The sequence below is a fragment of the Canis lupus genome, chromosome 6 (genome assembly GCF_048164855.1).
Source record: "Canis lupus baileyi chromosome 6, mCanLup2.hap1, whole genome shotgun sequence".
NCBI classification, from domain to species: domain Eukaryota; kingdom Metazoa; phylum Chordata; class Mammalia; order Carnivora; family Canidae; genus Canis; species Canis lupus.
In genome coordinates this window covers 63,640,028-63,664,132 of record NC_132843.1, presented here as the reverse complement: position 1 = coordinate 63,664,132, position 24,105 = coordinate 63,640,028, and the positions used below count along the sequence as shown (strand labels likewise).

Genomic DNA, 24,105 nt, shown 5'->3' with positions numbered 1-24,105 from the left:
AATTTATCAGTAAAGTCTCTAAATGACTAATTTTCCTATTTACATGTATTACATGTATTTCACATAATTTTAAATAAATATGTGTGTCACTGAAAAGATCACATATAGAAAATGCCTCAGAACAAAATGGTGAAAGACAAAATATAGTAGATTGGAGGTGTTCATATTTTTCCTTAAGGTACCAGTAACTACTGTATGTTGTTGTAAAAAACAAATAATAGGAATAAATACCTAAAAATTAAAAAGATCTCAATATCAAGGAAAGCATATGATGCTAGACCAGATTGTAAGCCTGTTAATGTATTTTTTAAAAACTTTTGGAAGCAAAGTAAATTAATTTGTTTTAATTTTGTAAACTACTCAGTATTCTTTACCCAATTAAAAAAAAGGCAAATTATAATGCTGCCTATAGCATATTTGCTAAATTTCTTGTAGCTCCCTTATTAATTTAATCTGGCAGGGCTGCTGAGCCAGGAATGTAGCAGTGACTAGATCTGGCTGTCCAAAAGTAAAATCTCTTCTGGTTTTATAAAGACAGACTTCTTAAACTTGGTTGAACTGTAACAGGCTTTCAAAAGCTTGAGATACCCAGTTAGTGACATTATGAAAGAAAAAGATGGGGTGGCCTGGGTGGCTCAGTCAGTTGAGTGTCCAATTCTTGATTTCATGATCCCAGGGTTGTGAGGTTGAGCCCAGTATTGGGCTCTGAGCAGACTGCTTGAGATTCTCTTTCTAACTCTGCCTCTCCTCTCCTCTCCTCTCTTCTCTCTCTCTCTCTCAAAAAAAAAAATATATATATATATTTTTTTCCAGTTTTATTGAGGTATAGTTGACAAAATTTATATGTATCTAGGGTATATAATATGATTTAATATATGTATACATTGTGAAATAATTACCAGAGTCAAGTTAATTAACACATCCATTACCTCACACAGATAGCTTTTTCTTTTGTAGTGAGAACACTTGAGATCTACTCTCTTAGCAAATTTCAGGTGTGCAATACAGCGTTGTTAACCATATCCACATACTATATATTAGATTCCCAGAATTCATTTATCTTATAACTGAGAATTTGAACCCTTTGACAAACATTTCCTCATTTCCCCTACCCAAAGCTCCTGAAAAGATAATTTCTAATAATAAAATAATTTTGGACAGGGTAGCTATGAAAATTTTTTAAAAAGCAATGAAAATTAACTTGCTATCTCAAATATTAAAATAGATAATAAAGCTACAGTAATTAAAACAGTGCATTGAAATACACACAAAGACACATAGGCAGTAGTTTATAATCACTGGAATACAGTAAACCTGTGGGGGAGGAAATGGAATATTCAGCGAACCACATAACAGAATAAACTCCAGGGAAGTGGAGAATCATGTGGGATTTTAAAAACTATTCTTTTAAAATCTAGGAGAAAGAAATAGGTGAATATTTTTAACCAATACTGAGATGGGGAAGGATTTTGAAATATAAAAGCATTTGAAGAAACCACAAAGGAAAGGATTTTTTTTTTATTTCATTATGTTTTAGTAAAGATTATGAGTATGAGGAACTAAACTAACTCAAAATACCACAAATAAATGGAGGATTTACCAGAGAAAGATCTCAGATTAACCCCAGGGCAGGGAATGTGATTGGGCTGGGCCTTTCCAGGGTGAGATAGAGAAAGCACTCTGGATTAAAGAAGGATCAGGAATCTGAGCACTGGATCTAAACTCAGTTACATAGCCTGTGTCTGCTTCTTCCTAGGCAGGAGCAAATTCTCTGAAAAAAGGATGTGAATTGGACAGAAAGGGGCCCTCGGCAGGTCAGGGATGAATCATGCCGAACATATTCAAATTTGAAAGTCCTCGGTGAAAAAGTACAGTAAACATTTAAAAGGTAAATGCCACCGAGTAAAGAAATATTTGCAGCAAATATTACCAGAAAAAAGATTTACCATCTTTAACATAGGAAGTGTTTTTATCAGACAATAGGATATTTCTAACAATCCAGTTATTTTTAAATGGGCAAAGAACATAGGTAGACAGTCTACAAAAAAAAAAAAACAAACAAAACAGTATACAGAGAAGGAACAGAAGTGATATTAGCCTTATTATCAAGGAAAAAAACAGAATTATGTGTAAAATGTGTAATAAAAATATGTGTAACATTTTTTTGTCTAGGAAATTGACATTTTTTGTGCCATTTTGTGGTTGTATCTGTTTTAAAAATCATGCTGCCAATTCTGGCAAAGGTCAAGTAACTCAGATACACATATTTTTCTGCTGAGGGTGTAAATTGTTACAACCTTTCCGGATGACAGTATTTTGACCCATGAAGATGCTTATGTTCAAATTGATTCTAAGAAGAAGGAAGTCAAAGATACATGTTATAGTTGTTATAACATTATTTATAATGGTGGAAATCTGAAAATAACCTAAATTCTTTATATTAGCCTTAGGGTAACTTAATGGTTTATCCTATAATGACATATTATGAAATATAATGAAATACTAAAAGCCATTAAAAATCATTTGTTCAAAGAATGTTTTATTACATAATTCCAATTTTGCAGATAAGCAGAAGAGAGAGGGAAGAAAAGAGAGACAAAGAGATAAAAAACAAACCTAGGAAACATTCCAAGTTGTTAGTGGCACTAGGGAGGGTAACAAGTAATTTATTTTCTGCAATGAAAATATGACTTTGGTGATCAGAAAGACAATAAGAGGGATCTATATGGCATTTATACGAAAGTAAAATGGACATTTTTGTCATTTGGCCTAGAGAAGGGCCATATCTGCTCAGGAGAAAAGTAGCTTCCATATATTTCTCATAATAGCTTTCAAAGAATTAGATAATCCATTTCTAAAAGTCTTGGCCTATGCCTGGTATTCCTAACAGTTGCGTCGACAGCACATTCGAATCTCAAATCTCTGTTTGTACTGTGCAGAGGGCCCCAACGCCTGCTGAACAGATCCCCTGGATTTCTTTCCTTTTTTTTAAGACTTATTTGTGTGAACAAGAGAGAGAGAGAGACCAACCACCCACGAAGTCAGAGAGAGAGGCAGAGAGAGAGAAGGAATCTCAAGCAGACTCCCCACTGAACATGGAACCAAACATGGGGCTCCATCTCATGACCTTGATTGAGATCATGACCTGAGCTGAGATCAAGAGTCAGATGCTTAAGCATCCGACTGAGCTACCCACATGCCCCCTCTCCTTAATTTCTTAATGCGGTCTAGGTACAGCTGTTCACAGATACCAGGATGAGGAAAAATGTATTTTATTATTTTAGGTTAAGAAAAAACATTTGGTTGTAAACTCTATTAATAATGAATCTAAGAGCAACAAACTGATTCCATTTTTTTCTTGAGAATTCTTGCTGGTTTCTGAATAATCCTAGGCTCTAAAGTTATTTTACAGGCTGTCATTAAATAATTTTCATTAAACAAATAGTTTAGAATTCACACAAATTACATTCTAGTATTTATTTATTCTTAAAAAAGTCAATACATATTTACCATTTACCCAATTCTGTGCTACACATTTTTTTTTTTAAGATTTTATTTATTCATGAGAGACACACAGAGAGAGAGAGGCAGAGACACAGACAGAGGGAGAAGCAGGCTCCTTGCAGGGAACCCGACCTGGGACTCAATCCCAGGTCTCCAGGATCACACCCTGAGCCGAAGGCAGGCGCTAAACCGCTGAGCCACCCGGGGCTGCCCTGTGCTACACATTTTAAATGCAGTATCTTACCTTCACAATCCTATGGTTATGGTTTTTACTCCCATTTTACAGAAATAGAGGCGTAAGAGTCAAGTTAATAATTGATAACTTTGAACCCATCTGTTAACTGAGGTATCTCCATTCGTTCATTCATTCGATGGATAAAACAAACATCAATACAAGAAAGTCCATGGTTAGCAAAGGTTTGTAAACTTTAGTTATGGCACATTTCCTTTGCATCATAATTTATGAAATAAAATCTAAATACAATAAAGAGTATGATCAAGGATGCCTGGGTAGATCATTCAGTTGAGCGTCCACACTCAGCAGGGAGTCTGCTGGAGATTCTCCCCCTCTCCGCCTGCCGCTCCCCCTGTTTTTTTTTCTCTCTCTCCCTCTCTCTGAAAATAAACAATCTTTTTTAAAAATTATAAACAGTTAATTTAAAATTCTCTGTAAAAGTTAAATTGACCTGTAATAGGATTCTTTTAATTTGATGGTTGGAAGATTCTTGAAGATAGAAACAAAAATCAAAGCTTTTTTATTCTTTATACAACAATATAAACATTTCCCTGATTTCAGAGATCATGATCTTCTCTACCAACCCCCACTCTCTATTATCCTGTTGTGTTTTCTTACTACTTCTTACCACCTGTCTTCATATTATATATGATATGTTGACTCTTTTTTTTTAATTGCCTTTCCCACTAGAATGAAGGCTCTATTAGGACACTGGTTTTTTGTCCTTTTTTCTTCCTCTGCTTAGCATCTAGAATACCTGGCAAAACTACTCTTCAATTTCATTTATATAGAATGAATGAATGAATGGTTGAATTTCTCTGCCTCTATGTGCTGTGTGGGAAGAGGCTCCACCCCTAAAGACACACACACACACACACAAATGCACACATACCCCTCATCTTGAGGTTCCTGAGCTCTTCTTGGGATTTCCAGGAGATATTGGACAGATGACTTTGAGCACAGCCCCAACGTTAGCCACCACCAGTCCCTCTACGCTTCGCCCACCCTGCTCAGGCTTCCTGTGGGATCAGCTGCCTAACACCCTGTACCCTATCAGTTGGTGCCAGGCAGAGGTCCCTGTGAGCTATTCCTGACATCTGCAAGGGCCCAGTCCCTCAGAGTCCAAGCTGAGGGCACTTATGTCCATGGCCAGATGCTGCTGTTTCCACTGTGGGAAAATCCTAACCAAAGTCTATTTACTGTTCTGGGGAACTATGCTGTGAGTCTCTTCTGCTGATGTGGTAATGAGCACACATACACACTCACATGCACACACACACAGACACACACATGCACGCATAGCGCTCACACCCACATGCAAAAGACACCTATCCCCTTCTTACCCCAGCTTTGTGGGCCAGAGCTACCTTGTACTTCCACATTTTTCTCAATTTTTTTGGTGAAACCCTGTCTGTTTTTGACTCCTAGGACAGGGACTGGGACCAAGGTTATGCGGGGAGTGTGTGAGGTGGAGTGGGCGGCATCACTGAATCAGAAGTTCTGAAGAAAAAGCCATCAACAGGGCCCCTCCAACGCAGAGGCATTCTTCTGATTTAGCTAACAAGTCTCTGGCAGGAAAAATCATTTCCCTGGAGGCAACTCGGTGCCTCATGCAAATCGTCCCTGTTTGGAACAGCCTCCTGGCCCTTCTGGCCATCTGGACACAATGGACCCCTGAAGTGAACTCACGATAGCCCCAGGCTAGGGTGGCTGCTAGAGGGAGATAAAGCTTAGCTGCTTCCTTTCTGCTTTGTTTTGAACTATACTCTAGAAAGATAGGTAAGAAATGTTATCCTAATTAGTACTTGCCCACCCCCCCCCCACCTCAAACACACACAGGCATTCAGTGTTCACCACGGAATACATCGTCAGAGTTTTATTTAGCTTCGGGGACAAATACACTGAGGCAGAGGAGGGGTGGATAAAGCCGTGGGGTAGGTCAGCAGCAGTGGTAGGATTGGCGGCTCCCAGCCAGAGAAGAGGGACCCGTGGCATCTGCGGACATGCATGGCCTTTTACTGTGTGTGCCCCTCGCAGGTTAACAAAGCATATCCAAAAACCTGCCCTTGCTTCCAGAGCAGCCACAGAGCCCCTGCTGGTAAAGGAGTCTTTTGTCTTTTTTCTTTTTTAAAAAAGATTTTATTTATTTATTTGAGAGAGAGCATGAGAGGGAAGGGGAAAGGGCAGAGGGAGAGGGGAGAAGCACGCTCCCCAATGAGCAGGAAGCCCAATGGGGGGCTTGATCTCAGGACCCTGAGATCATGACCCGATCTAAAAGCAGACACTTAACCCACTGAGTCACCCAGGTGCCCCAAGGAGTCTTTTTTTCTAAGAAGGCTGGTTCCTCTCATGAATCTGGGCAGAGGAGAAGGATGCAAGGCAACCTAAAGAAAGGGAATGGGGGCACAACCCCCTATTTATTTAAAAACAAAACAAGAACAAAGGAACCTTCCACCACCATTCCCCTGGTGACCATTGCTCATTATTTTTTCAGGCTTGTGAACCCATATGATGCTTTTAACCAGAAAAGGATGTTTTGTTTTACTTTGGAACAGTTCAGTACACTGAAGAAGAGCGAAGGACAGCACAACAGGACCCGCCTTAGAGGTAGAAAGGTGATGTCTGCATAGTGACAGGGCACAGTAGGCTCAAGCCTGGGGGAAACCACCCTGCATACTTCGTAAAACCATGGTCCTAACTGTTAAGGAGGATGGCTGCAATTTTAGAACGGCAAAGATGAATGGAAGACTGTCTGGGCTCAGAAGATCCATTTCTATTTTTTGCCCAGCTGAGTCACTCTTTGATAAAAGTGGCCCGAGCATCACAAGACTCACTAACCTTTATGTCATTTCCCCTCCCACTCCATTCCCGAAAATGCTAGATTTTTTTTCTATCAGTTTTTATCTTGCTTCATACAGTAAAGAGTTTCTTCTTGTTGGCCAAACATCATATCAACTGATGGATTATCGCTGGTACATTTGCACCCATGTGAGCTACCCTGTCCTCCCTCCTGTCTTCGCACTATTGGGTTGGAACGCCCAGAAGTATGTCCCAGACTCCTGAGTATTGAGAATATCAGTGGAGGGGGGTCATGAATCAATCCATTGTTGTTCTTACAGCTTTAAGTTCATCCGAGAATCTCGATTTATTTTTATTTTAAGTTTTTATTTATTTAAGTCATCTCAACACCCAACGTGTGGGGCTCGAACTCATGACCCCAAGATCAGGAGTTACATGCTCTACCGAACCAAGCTGCCAGACTCCCTGAGAGAATTTCAGTTTAAAACATTTCCTTGAAGTTTTAATTTTCCACTCAGGAAGTATATAGATTGATTTTTGGTGCTCTTTGATTTTTATTAGTTTGTTCGTTTATTTAAGTAACTTGTTTTGTTTTTTAAGATTTTATTTATTTATTCATGAAAAACAGAGAGAGAAAGAGAGAGGTGGGCAGGGGGAGGCAGAGACACAGGCAAAGGGAGACGCAGGCTCCATGCAGGGAGCCTGACATGGGACTCGATCCCAGGTCTCCAGGATCAGGCCCTGGGCTAAAGGCGGAACTAAACCACTGAGCCACCCGGGCTGCCCAGTAACTTGGTTTTAACTTTAAAAAACCCAGCACCTATGGCCTGGCAGCACTACCGCAGAATGTAGCCGGTGGGCCCTCTTGTCCTAGGTGACTCGACTGTGATTTGAGACAGCTATTCAGATGTGAAGTGTGGGCATTCTGGAAGAACTCACCAGCATGCAGGGGTCCTAAAAGGATGTTGGGATAAATCTGTTTCCTAAGGATTTCAGGCAGAGGTCCTGCTTTACCTACGTGGTATTCGAAATAATGGGAACAAACAGCCAAGCGGCTGCCTTGGCCATGACCAGCTCTCCGAGCGCGGGGCTGGCTGTTTCCTGCTTCTTCCTTCCCACTTCCCACTCATTCATTAGCAGCCTTTGAGGCGGAAGCTGAGCGTACTGTTTTCACCTCAGCTTTCTGTTTTTCCTCATCAGCTACCTCTTCACGTCTCACCCCCAAACTCACCAACAGGCCTTCAGCATGTGTGTCACCGAATGCACACTCTTCAGTGCCCATCAATAAACTATCCTTATGATTTCTGCGGCCCTGGCTTGTGTGAGTGATCACCGCTCATTTCACTCGGGGTCTCAGAATATTTAATCTCGGCAAGGTGACATATTGGATGTTTTTTTTCTTTTATTTCCTAGGGTAGTTGCTAGGATTTTGTTGTTGTTGTTTTAAACACCCATTTGATATGCCAGAAATTCTAAGGTGTCAAAGACATAAACCCTTTAGGTTGTGAAGAAAAGCATTGACTAATCTTTAGCTGGAAGGAGGTCAGAGGTCAAGTGCAGTCCTCATCGATGGGCGGGGACTCTTCTCCAGGGCCCCCAGCACGGGGTGCTTTGGCAGCTGACAGTCACTGGGAGTGAGCAGAACTGCCAGGTAGGTCACCCAGCTCTGGCTTTTGGGCACCCGCACAGTCTGATGCTCTGTGTGAGCCGGGGCCAGGTGTTTAAGCTCTCTGTTTCTTCATCTGCATTGGTGACTGTTAATAATAACTGTACTTCCTCCTAGAATTGTTAAGAATGTTAAGTCAGTCTGTACATGTAAAATCTTTGAACAGTCCTGGCCAGAGCTGAGTGCCCATTCACTGCTCGTTGGTAATGCTGTTTCTGTGGGCAGGTGTAAGGCAGGCCGACTGCTTGGAGTTCAGACTCTGCCAATACGTAGCCCTGCAAACGTGACAATTAAGTTGCTAGATATTTTCTGAGTTTGAATTTCTTTATCTATCACCTGTGAGGAAGAAGTCCACAGTATGTATGTGCGATAGCACACTGTCAGTAAAATGCCAAGAGATGTAAAGGGTTATCAAGAATTCGTGTAAGATGCCCTATATGGAGTAGGCATGCATTAAGCAATCATGATTAGTCACATTTTCTACTTAGTTGAAGAAGCCAAAAAGGAAGGTTATGTTTGCTTTGTGTTAAGAGACAGTGCAGCCCTATTCCTGTCACATTAGTGCTTAATAAATATTGGATTATGTTACTCAGAGGAGAATAAAATACAAAATTGAAGAGTAATGCACATTTGGCACTTCCGAGGACCAAAGAAAGGGCACGAGAGATTTTTGCAAACCTATAGATTTTTTTTCCTAGATTTTATTTATTCATGAGAGTCGCAGAGAGGCCTAGACATAGGTATAGGGGAGAAGCAGGCTCCCCGTAGGGTGCCTGATGTGGGACTTGATCCAAGGACCCTGGAATCATGCCCTGAGCCAAAGGCAGATGCTCAACCTCTGAGCCACCCAGGTGTCCTGCAAACCTGTAGATTAAAAGCTTTGAATGTGTGAGATTTTCTGATGTGTATAAACTGAGGATTTCTGAGAATGTTTCTCTTCAATGATAGAAAACTGTACTGATTCATATGAGCCCCCCCAAAAAAAACCAAATCAGAATATTTTTAAGGAAATTCAGACATTTTCCTTTCAAGTATTAGAGGAACCCCCTCCTCCCCCTCCACCCCCACCCCCGCGCACATGCCCTTCCTGGAGAACCTATAATTAATTACCTGAAGGAGTCATTGTCAGGTGTCTTTTCTGCAGATAAAGGAGCACCTAGCCAGGGCAACCCACCATCAACTGCAGACACTGTAGACCAACCAGCAAGTCATGAGCCCCCAGGAGCAGGCTCTTCAGAATCATCAGATGTCTTAAGCATAATCCCTGATCCATGCTCCTCTATAAGTAGCTAGCCCCCGGCAAAGATGCCCCTATGAAATTAATTCTTCGCTTTACCTCGAATGATTCTTTGATTGTAGATTAAGGAGATGGTGACTAATGGCAGCTCTTAAATTACCTGTTTTAATGAGTAGATAAGAATTATTTTTAATTAGTGCTTCAGTTGTCTATATGCAAACTATGCTCTCTGATGTGCATGCATAAGGGCCTTTGGAAAACAGTTGATTTTCTTAATTCTGTTAAGTGTTGCCTAAGCGCTCTTGTTTCCATGCTATTTGTGTTCTCTGTGAGAAACCTTTCTCTGAGTAGAGATCATTTCCAGCCTGTGTGGAAGAGTCCAATTTTTAGTGGCGATCATCTGGGCAAGGGCATTTACCATATTTAGAATAAATTCCAGGGCAGTGGATTTGCCTAGCCCCAGGTGAGTCTACCAGTGCCAGAGCAAGAAGCCACCTTCATGTATTTCAGAGGTGCTTGTCCTCACCCAACCCTCTGCCCACCTCAAAGATACATGACTGTGCCCCTCAGCTTCCCTGGCTGCAAGGGTGAGGAGTGGACAGGATACTTGCCAAACCTTTGCAGACCACCTTGAGCCCGGCAGTAGGCCCTTAGCCTCATATAGTCAGGTAGGTGTGACCTGGGAGGCAGCACACATTCAGTAACAAGATGATGCCAAAATTTGGGATTTGAGGATTAACAGATGTGAGTTAGTTAGAAGACACAATCCGGTCACTTGCCTACCCCCAGTTCCCATACTCAAAGTGTTTTCTCTCCCAAATCCTTGAAATTACTCCCTGGAAAGTAACTGTTGGTTGCAAAAGTTTGACATTGTCTACTGAGATATATTTTTAGAATTTATTTAAATATGATACTTTGGGGTTTTTTTTCCCTTTGGTTTCTTTAAAAAAAAAAAATCATCTAAGAACCAGTTTTCAACCAAAAAGGCCTTTATGGTTTTCTTTTTTTAGTCTGTATCCCAGAATAGTAGTTTGAGAGTTGCCAACTGCAAAAGGACCTATGTGTTGTGTATGCTGCCGAAAGCTATTTCCAAGCACAAACTACATGGTTTTAGGAAACTAGTACGTGGAGTAACTCACGTGGTTCTGTGTATAGGGAGGGTGGGGGTGGGGAACACTTTACCACGGTACTCCAGAAGCTGTTAAGTCTTCTGATCAGAAGCAATAATTATCTTGGACTCAAGAGCTGACAGGAAAAAATTATGTTTGACATAGTAACGTTCAAGAAGGTAAATGGTTCTTTTAGCAAAATGTTGTGCTTTCACCTTTACACAGCAGTTAAGGGAGGAATGGCTCTCCCTGAACTATAGACATGCTTCCCTGAACGTGGATAAACCCCAGAGGAATTAGCTCATACTTCTGTCTGTACAGTTTATCAATCAACACATGTTCATTGAGTTCCTTTTGCCTGGCGCTACCCTAGGAGCTGCATAGAATATCAGAGCAGTAGGTATAACGCATTACCTCCTTCAGGTCATTCTTTCCATCCGGGGAAGCGATGTGTGAAGCAGTGAGGGAATAATCAAGGTAATAATGCCTTCTCGGTAGATTGCATTCACTACAGTGCTTTTCAGCCTAGGTGGAAGGTTCTTTATTTCCCTTGGAAGTGCAGCAGACTTGTCAGTGCCAGAGTTAATAGATAACCTTTATTCATTCAAAACAAATTTAGGCATCCACCACTGAAATTACTTTGTGTAGAATGAGGCACAATTCTAGAACAAATCATTTTTTTTTTAGACCACTCTTGGAAGTTCAGAGAAGGAAAGAAATTTCTACAAGTGCCTCATTCCTAATTGCAGGGCCTGGGAGGGGGGTTCTGCGTGGCATTTGGCCTTCTTTGTGTTTGACTACATCACGTTTTTTGTTTTAGATGGAATCGGCGTAGCCAAAATTGTATCAGTTCAACATAAGCCCTGCTGTGTTTTCTAGCCTTCCTAACCCTGTGTATTTCCTGCATTGTGATTTATTAACAACGACTTAGGTAATTCAGCTTAATTGTGGAGCAAGAGATCTAGAACTAAAATTTCTTGATGGCTAATGTTTTGGTTTCGCTAATTTGATTTTGTGCTGCCTTAAGCTCACAGGTTACACAAGTCTTTATACCATTGATATGGCTCTGGAGACAGTGACACCTTCCTTGGGTTTAACACCTACATTTCATTATCTCTTAATTGAGTTTTTGGACATGTAAGTGGAAAAGAAAATAATGGGTGATGAATGCTTCTGCGTGAATGAGGACTAACTGTACATATAATGAATATGGCTGACTTTAAAATTTCTTCTATAGTAAAATAGTGTGCTAGTTGACAACAGGCCAAGGTTAAAGAGACTTAATTAAAAATTAGAAGCTCACCCTAGCCCAGAGCACTATCACATGCAAATCTAAGAACACCAAGTGGACAAAAAAACCCTACAATTGTTCAATAGCACCCCCTAGCATACATAATTTTAGGCTATCAGACTAGGAAGCAAATTGTACTTATGGTTTCTTCCCTAAAAAGTATAGGTTTTTAAATATGTCTAGTTATATTGGCACATTCTTCACACTTTTCCTGAATTGAATATCTGAAGATAACTATAAGCAGAGGGTAGCATGATCCTAGTAGAATAATTTCTTATTGCAAAGATTTTCAAAATGATTTTACTTTAAATCTGATTGTCTTCTATTCATTATCTCTGCTTTGGTTGGCTGATTTAAGGAGATTTGGGGTTTATTTGTGTTTTTTTTTGGAGTAAGTCATCTAGGAAAAGGAAAAAGGCAGAGCAGGGGGAGGTTCCTAAAGTAGATCATGGAAATCCACAAGGTAGACGTAGTATATTTAGCTCTTTGGTGAGTGTTAAGAACACAGCCCCTGGGGGTGCCTGGGTGGCTTAGTGGGTTAAGCGTCTGCCTTTGGCCCAGGTCATGATCCTGGGGTCCTGGGATGGAGCCTCACATTGGGCCCCATGCTCAACAACAAGTCTGCTTCTTCCTCTCCCTCTGCCCCTCCCTTCCGCTCATTCTCTCTCTTGCTCTCTCTCTCTCTCTCTCACCTTCCCTCCCTCTCTCCCTCTCAAATAAATAAAATCTTAAAAAAAAAAAAAAAAAAAAGAAGAAGAAGAAGAAGAAGAACAACAACAACAACAACAACAACACCACCACAGCCTCTGGAGCCAGACTTTCTGAGCTTTGTGTTCTTGGTTGGGCTCCTTAACCAGTCTGTGACTTCATTTCTTCCTCCATAAAATGAGTGAATGGGAATAGGTACCTGTCTGACAGAGCAGTTGCAGTGAATTCTCACAAGGCACTTGAGAAGCCTAGCACATAATGAATGGTCAGTGACGATCAGCAGCTATTATTTTTTTTTTTAAGATTTTATTTATTTATTCATGAGAGACACACAGAGAGAGAGAGGCAGAGATAGGCAGAGGGAGAAGCAGGCTCCATGCAGGGAGCCTAATGTGGAACTTGATCCTTAAGACAGCGGGATCACGCCCTGAGCCAAAGGCAGACACTCAACCGCTGAGCCACCCAGGCATCCCAGCAGCTGTTATTTCACCATAGATGCTTGGGTGTTGTCATGATCTACAGCTTGGAATCTCATATCAGAAAGACCTGAGTTCAAACCCCCTGGGAGATCTTGCGCAAGTTGCTAAAACTCGCTGAAACCCACTAAAGAGGATGATAATAAGTATTGCATACCATTGTAGAATTCAACAGTGTATGCAGAATGCCTAGATTAGACTAGATAGGGGTGCCTGGCTGGCTTGGTCAGTAGAGCAGGCTACTCTTGATCTCAGGGTTGTGAGTTCAAGCACCATGTTGGACGTGGAGCCTACGTTAAAAAAAATTAGACTAGGTGGAACAGATAGGATATAGCTGTTACTCTTCGTTTCCTTCTGAGATGCAAATAAAACAACAGTGAGGTGCTCTGCAAAATGATAGTAATCCTCTATGACTAACAGAAGACCACAATATCAACATTGTATAAGGTGGAAAGCAGAGAATGGAAACCGACTAACAAACCCAAGAAAGCCAGTTAAACTGTAGAATGCACAAAGGGCTCGTGAATGGCTCACACTAGGTATCTCTGGAGATGGAAGTGAAAGTGGGGCTCAAAACAAGAGAATTCACTGAAACTCAGTTCTGCTTTTTCATTCTTGGAGCCAGGCACTATTAAGGGCTGGGCCACCAAAGTGAAATCAGGGTTTTTAAGCGAAAGGCTGCATTCTGAATGTGGAGATCTTTGATTGTCTTCCCCCATCTGGCTCCCAGGATCCTGGCAAGGAGGTTTAGACTCTCCAAGACCAGATGAGATGTACCTTCTCTGGCCCAAGTAAATAGACCCAAGTGTACTGCCCTTGGATATTATGTAACTAAAAAGCCCATCATATCCCTGAATCCCAAGGTCGACATGCCCAGCCTTTGTGCATGGAGCTTCCAGTCAGCTGTCTAGTGTTCCGTACTTAACTGGACAGACAGCCAGGGACCCCAGACCAAGGTCTCCTGAGGGTGTATGATTGTGTGGTATGTACAGTGAGGCTTATTTGATCATCCCATACAGGCTTCCTCGGTATGTGTGTTTATGTTGTAGGATTCATTCCTAGCACGTTCCAAGTGGGCCCCTGATTTCTTCTCAGGTATGCTCAGCACATAGCTAGCACTCAATAAATGTTAGCTGGTATCATTACTCATTCAGCCATCACAGGACGGAGCGAGTCACTTATTTCTTACAGGCATGCAGTCACATTTAGGAGGTGAGGTTTGAGCATTCAGCTGCTTCCATAACTCTACCACTTGTAGAAGTTCAGCAGTGGAGACGAAGAAGCCCTGGATTAAAGAACACTCGGCCTTCAGTCTAGTCCTAAATCTCTCTAGGCAGAAGTTACCACTGATGTAAAAGAAAGGGGATGGATAGATTAGACCTTTTTCTGTTTTGTTTTTAGACTAGACCACCGTCTTTAAAGGTGCCTGCCTTTTTCTCAGACACTGCAGGACATCAGGACAAGTCTCTGAGGCAGACCTGGTTACTTTTCAGAAGTGTATGTACATACTCCTACTAATAATAAATATATTGTTAGTAATACATAATAATCATGAAGATTAATAATAATATCTAAGAATTATTGAATATCTGCCATGCTCCAGATGCTTGCATTATCTTCTTTAACTTCATTTAATGGGATACTAGTACTTTATGAGAGACATTCATTTCTCCCCACTTTGCAGAGAAGATAACTGAAGATTTAAGTTAATGTGTAAAATTTACAGACAGTAAGTGGCAGAGCCTGGGTTTTGAAGATCTGGCCACCTCCAGAGAACCAGTCCTCTAGGATCTCACCATGCATCTCTTTTTTGAACTCTTTGGTGCTACCCCCTAAGAGCATTGTACTCATTTGAGGTCCCTTGGCTGCTTTCAGCTTTAGTTAGGCTTCATTGCCTCCTACTCGGAAGTTACATTTTCCCACTGTAAAGTGGATTGGCATTGGAGTCATAAACAAACCAAGCCCTGTATTCCTCTCACAAAGATAGTTTTTTCTGAGTTCTCAAAGTCCTCATTTAAAAAGGTTTTACATGTGTGAAATTACACTGTTAAAATTCCTGCGTATCTAAACTTTAATAGGATGTGTTGCGTTTGCCAGTGTCACCAGGCCTGCAGATCACTTTTGTTCAGTGGATCATGTGACACACCAATTGTCCTTTGAGATTGCAGACTATATAAACTAATAAGTAAATATTGTAACAGATCTGTGTACATAAATCTTTTTTCTGTATGATGTCCACTTTGGAGTATATAAAAATAAGGAGAGAACATAAAGTAGATTTGATGAAGCATCAAGAAAATATTTTAAAAGCCTGAAGGGAAAAAAAAAAAAAAAGGAAGCAGCCTAGGGAGGCTGGAGGTGAGAACTCCTTCTAACTTCTGTGCATTTTTAAAAACTGGGTAAAATGTACATAACATAAAATTTACTACTTTAACCATTTTTAAATGGACAGTTCAGTGGCATTAAATACATTCACATTTTTGTGCAAACATCACCATCATCCATCTGTAGATCTTTTCTCATCTTGCAAAATTGGAACTCTGTACCCATTAAACACTAACTGTCCATTCTGCACCCCACAACCCCCAACCACTGGCAATGGCCATCTTTCTGTCGCCATGAATTTGGCCACTATAGGTTTTGTAGATCTAATCTGACATGAGGGATCCCTGGGTGGCGCAGTGGTTTGGTGCCTGCCTTTGACCCAGGGCGCGATCCTGGAGACCCGGGATCGAATCCCACATTGGGCTCCCGGTGCATGGAGCCTGCTTCTCCCTCTGCCTGTGTCTCTGCGCCTCTCTCTCTCTCTGTGACTATCATAAATAAATAAAAATTAAAAAAAATAATAATAATCTGACATGACCAGTACTATAATTAAGAGAGTAACCGTTGTCATGTATTACTGTTACTACCCAAAGGTTTAAGGTGAATATATTTCAAAGGTTTTTTTAGAGTGAAATAACATATGTTAAGCTCCTTTTCTTTCTTTGAAATAAGTTGAAAACCTATTTTTCTAAAAAACATCCTGAGATTCTTATAATTCAGCTTTTTAAAAGGGATAGTGCCATGTGCTTCGACAGATGTGACTCCCTGCTCTTTTCTCCCAGGGGCCCCAGCACAGTTTTAGTGAAGAAGACAATAAAAGCTCCCTTCCTTTCCTTTGGTTGCCCCCGCCCTCATGCTCCAGCTCCAAAGTTCATTCCTAAGAACCTCCTGCCCTGTCAGTGCCCAGCATCGTACTCTGAATGGAATTAACGTTGCTGAGGAATGTAGTGCTCAGGGAGGACAAATACTCCTTCATTCTTTCCTCAGACTTTTATTGAGTACCTACTGCTGTCACATAACGCATACAAAGGTAGATAAGACACTATCACTGTCTTTAAGGAGCTTACATCCTATTAGATTGAAGCATTTAAAAACAACCTATGGTAAGAAATGAGAGAGAGAGGTGGATAAACATAAACTGAGGCGCCATGACATGAGCCAATGGGAGAACAGTGAGGGAGAAGTTCTACAGGAGGCTGAGGAGGTGGGGAGTTGCCTTGCTTCACAAGGCTGATAAAGTATACAATCCTACCTTGACTTGCTTCTGCAGCTCCTCAGGTTCTAGTCTCTGGATGGATTTGGAGCTGTTTGCATGATACAGAAGCAGTGGAGCAGGTGTGGTTCATGAATCTGGACAAGAAAGCAGCACTTCCTGTTATCCCTTGTCTCATTTCCATCCGCAGCAGTCATTAAATGGAAGCGTGAGGATTTTGCAAAGCGGGGTTGAAAGTCCTATGGTTACACAGATTAGCTAACATCTCTCATTTGCCTCACATTTTGTTGGAAGCTGGACTTTTCTGTGGAAGGTTAAACAAAAAAACTCTAATTCATTTCCAGATTACAGTGTCCTTTCAGAGAAAATCCCTAAATAGACAACTGTCTGATTTGGAGGAGAAATAATAGGACTTCCTACAACACATAATTATGATAGAAACTAGTCGTGGCCAGGTGGTGTTTTTTTTGGAGACTGTGACCTAGGGTGACAGATCAGTGAGCTAGGGATGGAAAATGGATCCCATGTCATCAGTTCAGGAAGAGCTCACTATGCTGTGGAGAGGACATGACATAGCAATTTGTCCAAGGACCTGAGCCTAGGGAAGTCAAGAGTTTAGGCTCTCTTCACCCAATTTTTTTTTAAAAGTACCATGAGGACACTTCATCCTGGTCCATTGAAAGCATTCCACTGGATTGTAGTTTCCTCTTGACCACATATAAAGGGTATTTATTTAAGGGAAAAGCTGTTGGTTAATTATGTAAGACCACCTTACTGGGCAGCCCAGGTGGCTCAGCGGTTAAGCACCGCCTTCAGCCTGGGGTGTGATCCTGGAGTCCCAGGATCGAGTCCCAGGATCGAGTCCCACGTCGGGCTCCCTGCATAGAGCCTGCTTCTCCGTCTGCCCGTGTCTCTGCCTCTACCTCTCTCTCTCTCTCTCTCATGAATGAATAAATAAAATCTTAAAAAAAAAAGAAAAAGACTACCTTACTTTGGTCATGAACACCTGCTCAAGCCTAGAATAAGGACTCAGAGACGGCAAACAAATCTAAAACAAAAATCATACATGATTTTATATAGAGACAATGCTGGTAGACTAGCTTTCTGGTGGAGGTGGGGGGAAGGTTTGATTTATATTGTTTGCCAATTTCCATAGTGTAATTACTCGCACAAAGGCTGATTTCAAACTACCAACAGTTGGCTAACAAAATTCCTGAATATTTAACTGGCACTCCTAGTAAAGGCCAACTCCCGCGTACCGTATTCTATGTTTGATGTGGCCAACAGAAGTATCCTTTTTCAAAAGCGTAATTTTGAGTGGTTGCTGGAGGTGGGAAGGTGGAAGGTACACCAATGGGTGAAGGGAACCAAAGGGTACAGACTTTCAGTTATACAATAAATAAGTTATGAGGATGTAAAGTACAGCATGGTGACTATAGTTAATAATGCTATATGACATATTTGAAACTTGATAGGAGAGAAGATCTTAAAAGTTGTCATCACAAGAAAAAATTTTGTAGCTATGTAGGGTGATGGATGTTAAGTAGACTTACTGTGGTGATTATTTTACAATATATACAAATGTTGAGTCATTATGTTGTACCCCTGAAAACTAATTTAATGTTATATGTTGATTATACTTCAGTTTCCAAAAATTTAATTTGAAGGCTGTAGAGAGGTACACACTGATGGCTGTCCCTACCAGTTATTCCTGGTCCCTCTACTCCCTGCTGCTTACTCAAGATGCGCCAACTATTCACATTACTTGCTTGTCCTTGCTTTGCTTTGGTCTGAGAGGTACAGGTTCTGGTTTTCAGCAATGGCCATGGTGTTCTTGCCTGTGTCTTTAAAACTGGGTCCCTTCCAGGCTTCTCATCTCATCTTCTGGTACTGAAATACAAAGCAACTGTTGAAAATTAATGTGGACTGCTTTTACTCTCACCCTCTTTAATTTATATAGATGTGGCTTTTTTTTTAAATGCAAAATATTTATTGAAAGAGATGCCCATGCATAGTTCCTCTCCCCTTTTCGCTAATAACTCTCTGACCTTGGGCAACTTAGAAAATGTCCCAGAGCCTCTGTGTCCTTCATGGTTTTCCTTAATGTTCTTTTCTTTGAACGCTTGCCTCAAACAGTTGTTGTGAGAACCAAATAATAAAAAGTTATAATAATAACAATAATAGTAATTGCTGACATCTGTTGGGCTCTTACCACACCGCAGGGCCTGTGCTTGGCCTTTTGTCTGTATTAACATAATTAATGCCCGCAGGCCCTTGTGTGGCATCTGGCACCTGCCAGGGGTGTCGTCAGTGATAGCTATTATGTTTACCACTCTTCCTGTTATTGCAATTACAAGAGACAGTGGTGGTAAAGAATCCAAATCTATGTTTCTCTATTGTCAGATTATCACAGGAGCATCAGTTACGGGCATACATAATGGCCTCATGTAAGAAACAAATTAAACATGGTTATATCTGTACTTGAGTTTATCTTCTGGAACAATAGCTCTGAGAGAGAATATGTTGCAGAATATGCACATAGACAAGCACACCAGCATACGTACAATTGTTTTGTGTTGTTTCACTACCCTCAGAATGTTTTCTACCAAATGGCTATTGGACAACAGATGTAGCACTCAACATTTGTGAGATTTCATTCCAGTGTTCTACTTGAGAGATGGGGTAAAGTCCCTAATATTTCTATTAAGTTTTATCAAGAAACCTTGGGCGATGGTAAAAGATACCCTTTCAATCTTGTTCACATGATAAGTTTTCACTATGTTATAGTATTTGCCAGAATACAAGCAGGATTTTTTTTAAAGTCCTTCAGAAAATTAGATGCCCCCTTATATATGAATCACATGGTATGGGACACTCTTGTTATTTTGAACACAAAGTTTAGGGGAAACAAACGTTAACCTAAAACACTGGCTTTAGTCAGTGAGCACTTTAGGTGCTTATTGAGAGGGGCCTGCTGACAGAATTTTTGTTTCTAAATGACAAAAAAAAAAAACCATTCTAATTTAGCAATGTTTCTGTGCATCATCATAACAGCCTCTTAACAGTTATGTTGAAAGAATGATGCAGTAACTGATGAACAATGTAGAGATCACTACTAACCTGGGTATTTATGGCTTAGAATTAAAAGGTCAAGACAGCAACACACAAAAATTCAAACTGCATTGTATTTCAGCAAGTCAGAAGTAAAGATAATATACCTTGGAAACAGTAGGAATTCAAAAAGCAGGTGACTGATTGTGAAAACACTGATGCCAGATGCCCCTGGGACGTTTAGATTGTTTGATGAAATGTGAGCGTGGAAAAAGTAGTATTTCTAATATCTTATGATTTTTTTAATACAATATGTGGTTTTATATATCTGTGTAGCTGAATTAATATTTATTATAAGTCATCACCTGAAGATTTCGACTATGTTCCTGAAGGATTGATCATGTATTTCAGCTTGCCAAGGCACGTTTCTGAGGATCTTGTCTTTGGTGGAAAGGGGATCATCTCATAGTTAGGCCTGTGTGGTTCATCAGAGCTCTTAGACATGTAGTGTGACATAGTTTTCTTTCAATGCCAGCTCCACCTCCCCCTACCCCCACTCTTTTACTCAGGTAGGAAAAGACGTTCGCTTAAGGTGAGAGACAAGGGAGCAAGCAAACTGGCTGCTAAGACTTATTGCCTGGCAGGATTTAGAGTGAGAAGAATGGAGAAAATGGGATCATACATTCAGAAACCATTTTACACAAGGCAGACTTAGTAAACCAAGGCCTCTCATACCACTAATAAGCCCCTTATTGGAAAGTCTCAAAAGAGAACCTCAGAGAGGTGAGAAATGACAGCGGCAGAGAATGCAGATCACTTGTTCCTAGCTTCTCTCCCCAGCTTGATGTCGGGTTCCATCATCATCTCACATCGGCAGTAAGTGCTCGGCTCAGAAGTCTTACGGGAGCGTACACCAGATGTGAAGGCAAATGTGGAAAAAGATGAGTATGGGAGCTTTTCTAGAAAGCTGCTAAAAGACTGAGGAGGCAAGCAAATAAAGACACTCCTGGTTAAACACAACCCATTAAAGCTTTGAGGATCAATTCTGTTTGCAAAGTTTAGAATGAAGATACTTCTAGCAGCCCATTTCTGCAAAAGGAGGTGGGTGGGGAGGGAATAGTGCTTACCTTTTATTGTCTAAGAACCATATTTCAATTTTAAAGAGGTTTTTCTACCCAAATTCTAGTTACAACCAGCCAGTCTTTTCCTAGCCTTAGGCTAAGAGTTACGTCAATAATGGAACAATGCCAGATTTGATTATTCACTGTCAGGACTGTGTACAGAAATCTCGTGACTGACTCCACATTGTAAAATAATCGTGCCATGACAGACCTGACGCTTGTATTAGCTGGAAAGCCTGGGGGCACTATTAAAACATCGACTTCCCTTCATTTACACCAACTTCTGGTGGGGGAAGGTTACAGAAGGGTAGAGAAGAAAATGTACGGGTAGGGAGCTAAATTTAGAATCAGCCAGGACTAACCGTAGAAGTGATGGAGAAAGAATAAAAGAAAAAAGAAATGGGTTCTTTTCCACCAGTCAAAACTTCTAATTCCTGTATGTGAAAACATAAAAAGATTTTTTAAACACTTTTTAAAAAGAGAAATACAAATTGAAGTTAAATAAAATATAAATACTTTAATATAAATAAATAAAAATACATGCAACAGAGAATTGAGATGTTTTTTAAATATGTACAGTAGTAGGGGGAAAAAAACACCTTTTTTCATGCAGAGAGCTCACAGGCCGAAAAAAAAAAAGTGGTCCCGACTGCTCCTCTTCTCCTGCCAAGTCAGCACTGGACAGAAGGCAGATTAATCAGGGTTTCCCTGAGATTCTTGAAAGTGGCACCAACAGGGAAGACTTTGTAGCCTGTTGAGTCACAGGGTTGTAAGGATGAAATCTGGCATCACCACAGGGTCATGGAAAAAATGAAATCAAGGCAATAAGCAAAGGAGCGAGGGGAGCATGCCTTGACCACCTGGATCCAGTCAGGCATGAGCTCAGATCCACTCCTGTAGGGCAAACCAGTAAGTCCCAGACTGAGAAAGGTGATCTCCAGCTACAGAGCTTTTCTGCCTCTGACACACATGGGACCTGGCCCTCACTCCTACATGACTCGTTCCTACATGACTCGCTCCTACATGTGATAAGTAAAAGATATAGCCTCAAAAATAATTGCATTCTATTGATGTATCCATTCAGAGAGACCACCATTTTCTCTTAATTTCTGACCTTTCAGGCCATCTAGCCCTTCTAGGCTTTCATTCAGGCCCTGAATGAAAGCTTACATCTAATTCCCTTTGAGGAAAACCACACCTCTGCCCAGCCCCTTTCTGCATTAATAGCCATGTCACCTTTCCTTTGCTTGTCCAGAAAGATACCTTCTCATGGAGTCGACCCACCCATTACACATATGTAGCAAGTGGAGTCGACCCACCCATTACACATAAGTAGCAAAGAGGAAAAAGCAATTTTTAAAATCCATATTTCACCCTTTTATATGTATATTTTTTAAGATTTTATTTATTCATCAGAGAGACAGAAAGAGAGGCAGAGACATAGCCAGAGGGAGAAGCAGGCTCCCTGTGGGGAGCCTGATTCAGGACTCCGTCTCTGGACCCCAGGATCATGACCTGAGCCAAAGGCAGGTGCTCAACCACTGAGCCACCCAGGTGTCCCCATATTCCCCCTTTTAATCAGTAACCCTAAACTTCCTTTATTTCCCCATTTAGCCACCACCATTTCCTGTTGTCAGCTAAGCCAAAAATCTGGCTGCCATCCTTGACTAAACCTTGTCCTCTTCTACCTCCCCTGTACATTCAGATGAATGACCTCAGATTTTATCAGTGCTTTTACTTATATATGTATAAGTGCTATATTTATATATGTATTTTATTTATAGATGTTTATATTTAAATGATACATAAGTGCTATATTTAGTATTGGGGGGTTTCTTCTCTGACATTAAGGGGGCAGAGATTTCCTTTGTCTTTTTCTTGTTTCCCTCAAAGAGAAGCAAGGTGCTCAGCATGCAGTGGCCACTCAGGAATTTTCGTGACAACTCTCCAATCCATTTCCTCATCCTTATTGCCAAGGCAACTATCTTATTAATACAAGCTCTCATTTGTGATGCACTTCCTATACAACAGGTAACCCAGTGAAGTAGGTGTGACTTCTGTCCCCATTTCACAACTAAGGAAATTGAAGTGCACAGGTTACATAATCTGCTTGAGGTCACACAAGTAGAAAGCGGGGAGGTTGTCTGACTCCAGAGCCTATAATCTTGGTATCTACTGTGCTGTGCCCCTCCGGTCTTAGTGAGCTTCCATAGACTCTCTGCTGATTTACTGGCACAGCTTCCCAACTGACTCTCTGCTTCCATCTCTGAAACGTTTTGCCAGAAGATTCATAAACTAACTTTAGAGGAAAACCCAATGTCCAAGCATGAGCCCTCCGCTCCTGCCCGTCTCACCACCTCATCTCTCATATGCCCTCTCATATGCCCTCCTGGCACCTCCTACTCCCTGGTTCTCCCAGGCTCTGTATGGTTCCTGGTACAAGTTATGTTCTCTTCTTTGCAGATGTGTTTACATTAAGGGTCTTGACATAGAGAGATTATCCTGGATTATCCAGGTGAGCCCAGTAAAATCACAAGGATCCTTCTAAGAGGAATGCAAGAGGATCAGAGTTAGTAAAAGAAGATATAAAGTTGGAAGCAGAGGTCAAAGAAGAGAGATGCTAAGCTCCGACTTTGAAAATGGGAAGAGGAGCCTGAGCAAAGATAATCAGTCAGTCGCTAGACGGTAGAAAAGTCAAGGAAACAGATTCTCTCCTAGAGCCTCTAGAAGGAAGACCGCCCTACAAACTAGTTTTAGACTTCTGACTTCCAAATTAGTGTTTTAAAGATACCTAAGTATGTGGTAATTTGTTAGGCAGCAGTAGAAAGCCAATATAGACTTGGTACCTTGAAATATAATAATGCTGTAATAAACACCTATAAATGTGGAGTGGCTTTGGAACTGGGAAGTGGACAGAGCCTGGAAGCATGGTAGAAAAAGCCTAGATTGCCTTGAACAGTTAGTAGAAATATGGATATTAAAGACTCTGCTGGTGAGGGCTCAGAAAAAATGTGAAGAGCATGGTGAAGAAAACCTATATCATCTTAGAGAATATTAGTCATCACAAACACACTGTTCGTAGAAATATGGACATGAAAGTTACCACTGGCAAGTTTCCAGTTAGAAACTGGGAGAAAGGCAACATTCATAATATGGCCGCCAAACACTTAACAAATCATGTTCTACAAGGATGTGGAGAGCAGAACGTGTGAACAATGAACTTTACTGTTTAGCTGAGAATATTTCAAAGCAGAGTGTTGAAGTCACCACCTAGTTTCTTCTTGCTGCTTATAGTAAAATGTGAAAGCAAAGAAATAAATTGAAGGAAGAATTGTTCATCAAAAAGGAGCTTGTTGATTTGGGAAATGCT

The 24,105-nt window shown here is 41.0% G+C and overlaps 1 protein-coding gene across 5 annotated transcripts in view; it reads left to right on the top strand.

The window, feature by feature from the left end:
- Positions 1–24,105, top strand: part of C6H1orf21 (chromosome 6 C1orf21 homolog) — a 215,420-nt gene that overhangs the window by 150,905 nt on the left and 40,410 nt on the right. For 3 of the 5 annotated variants that reach the window (XM_072830910.1, XM_072830911.1, XM_072830913.1), the window contains one exon: positions 14,427–14,522. The exons of the other annotated variants lie outside the window; for them this stretch is intronic. In XM_072830910.1, the coding sequence (XP_072687011.1) occupies positions 14,427–14,522 (96 nt within the window). The remainder of the gene's footprint in view (positions 1–14,426; positions 14,523–24,105) is intronic. 5 annotated transcript variants of the gene reach the window in all.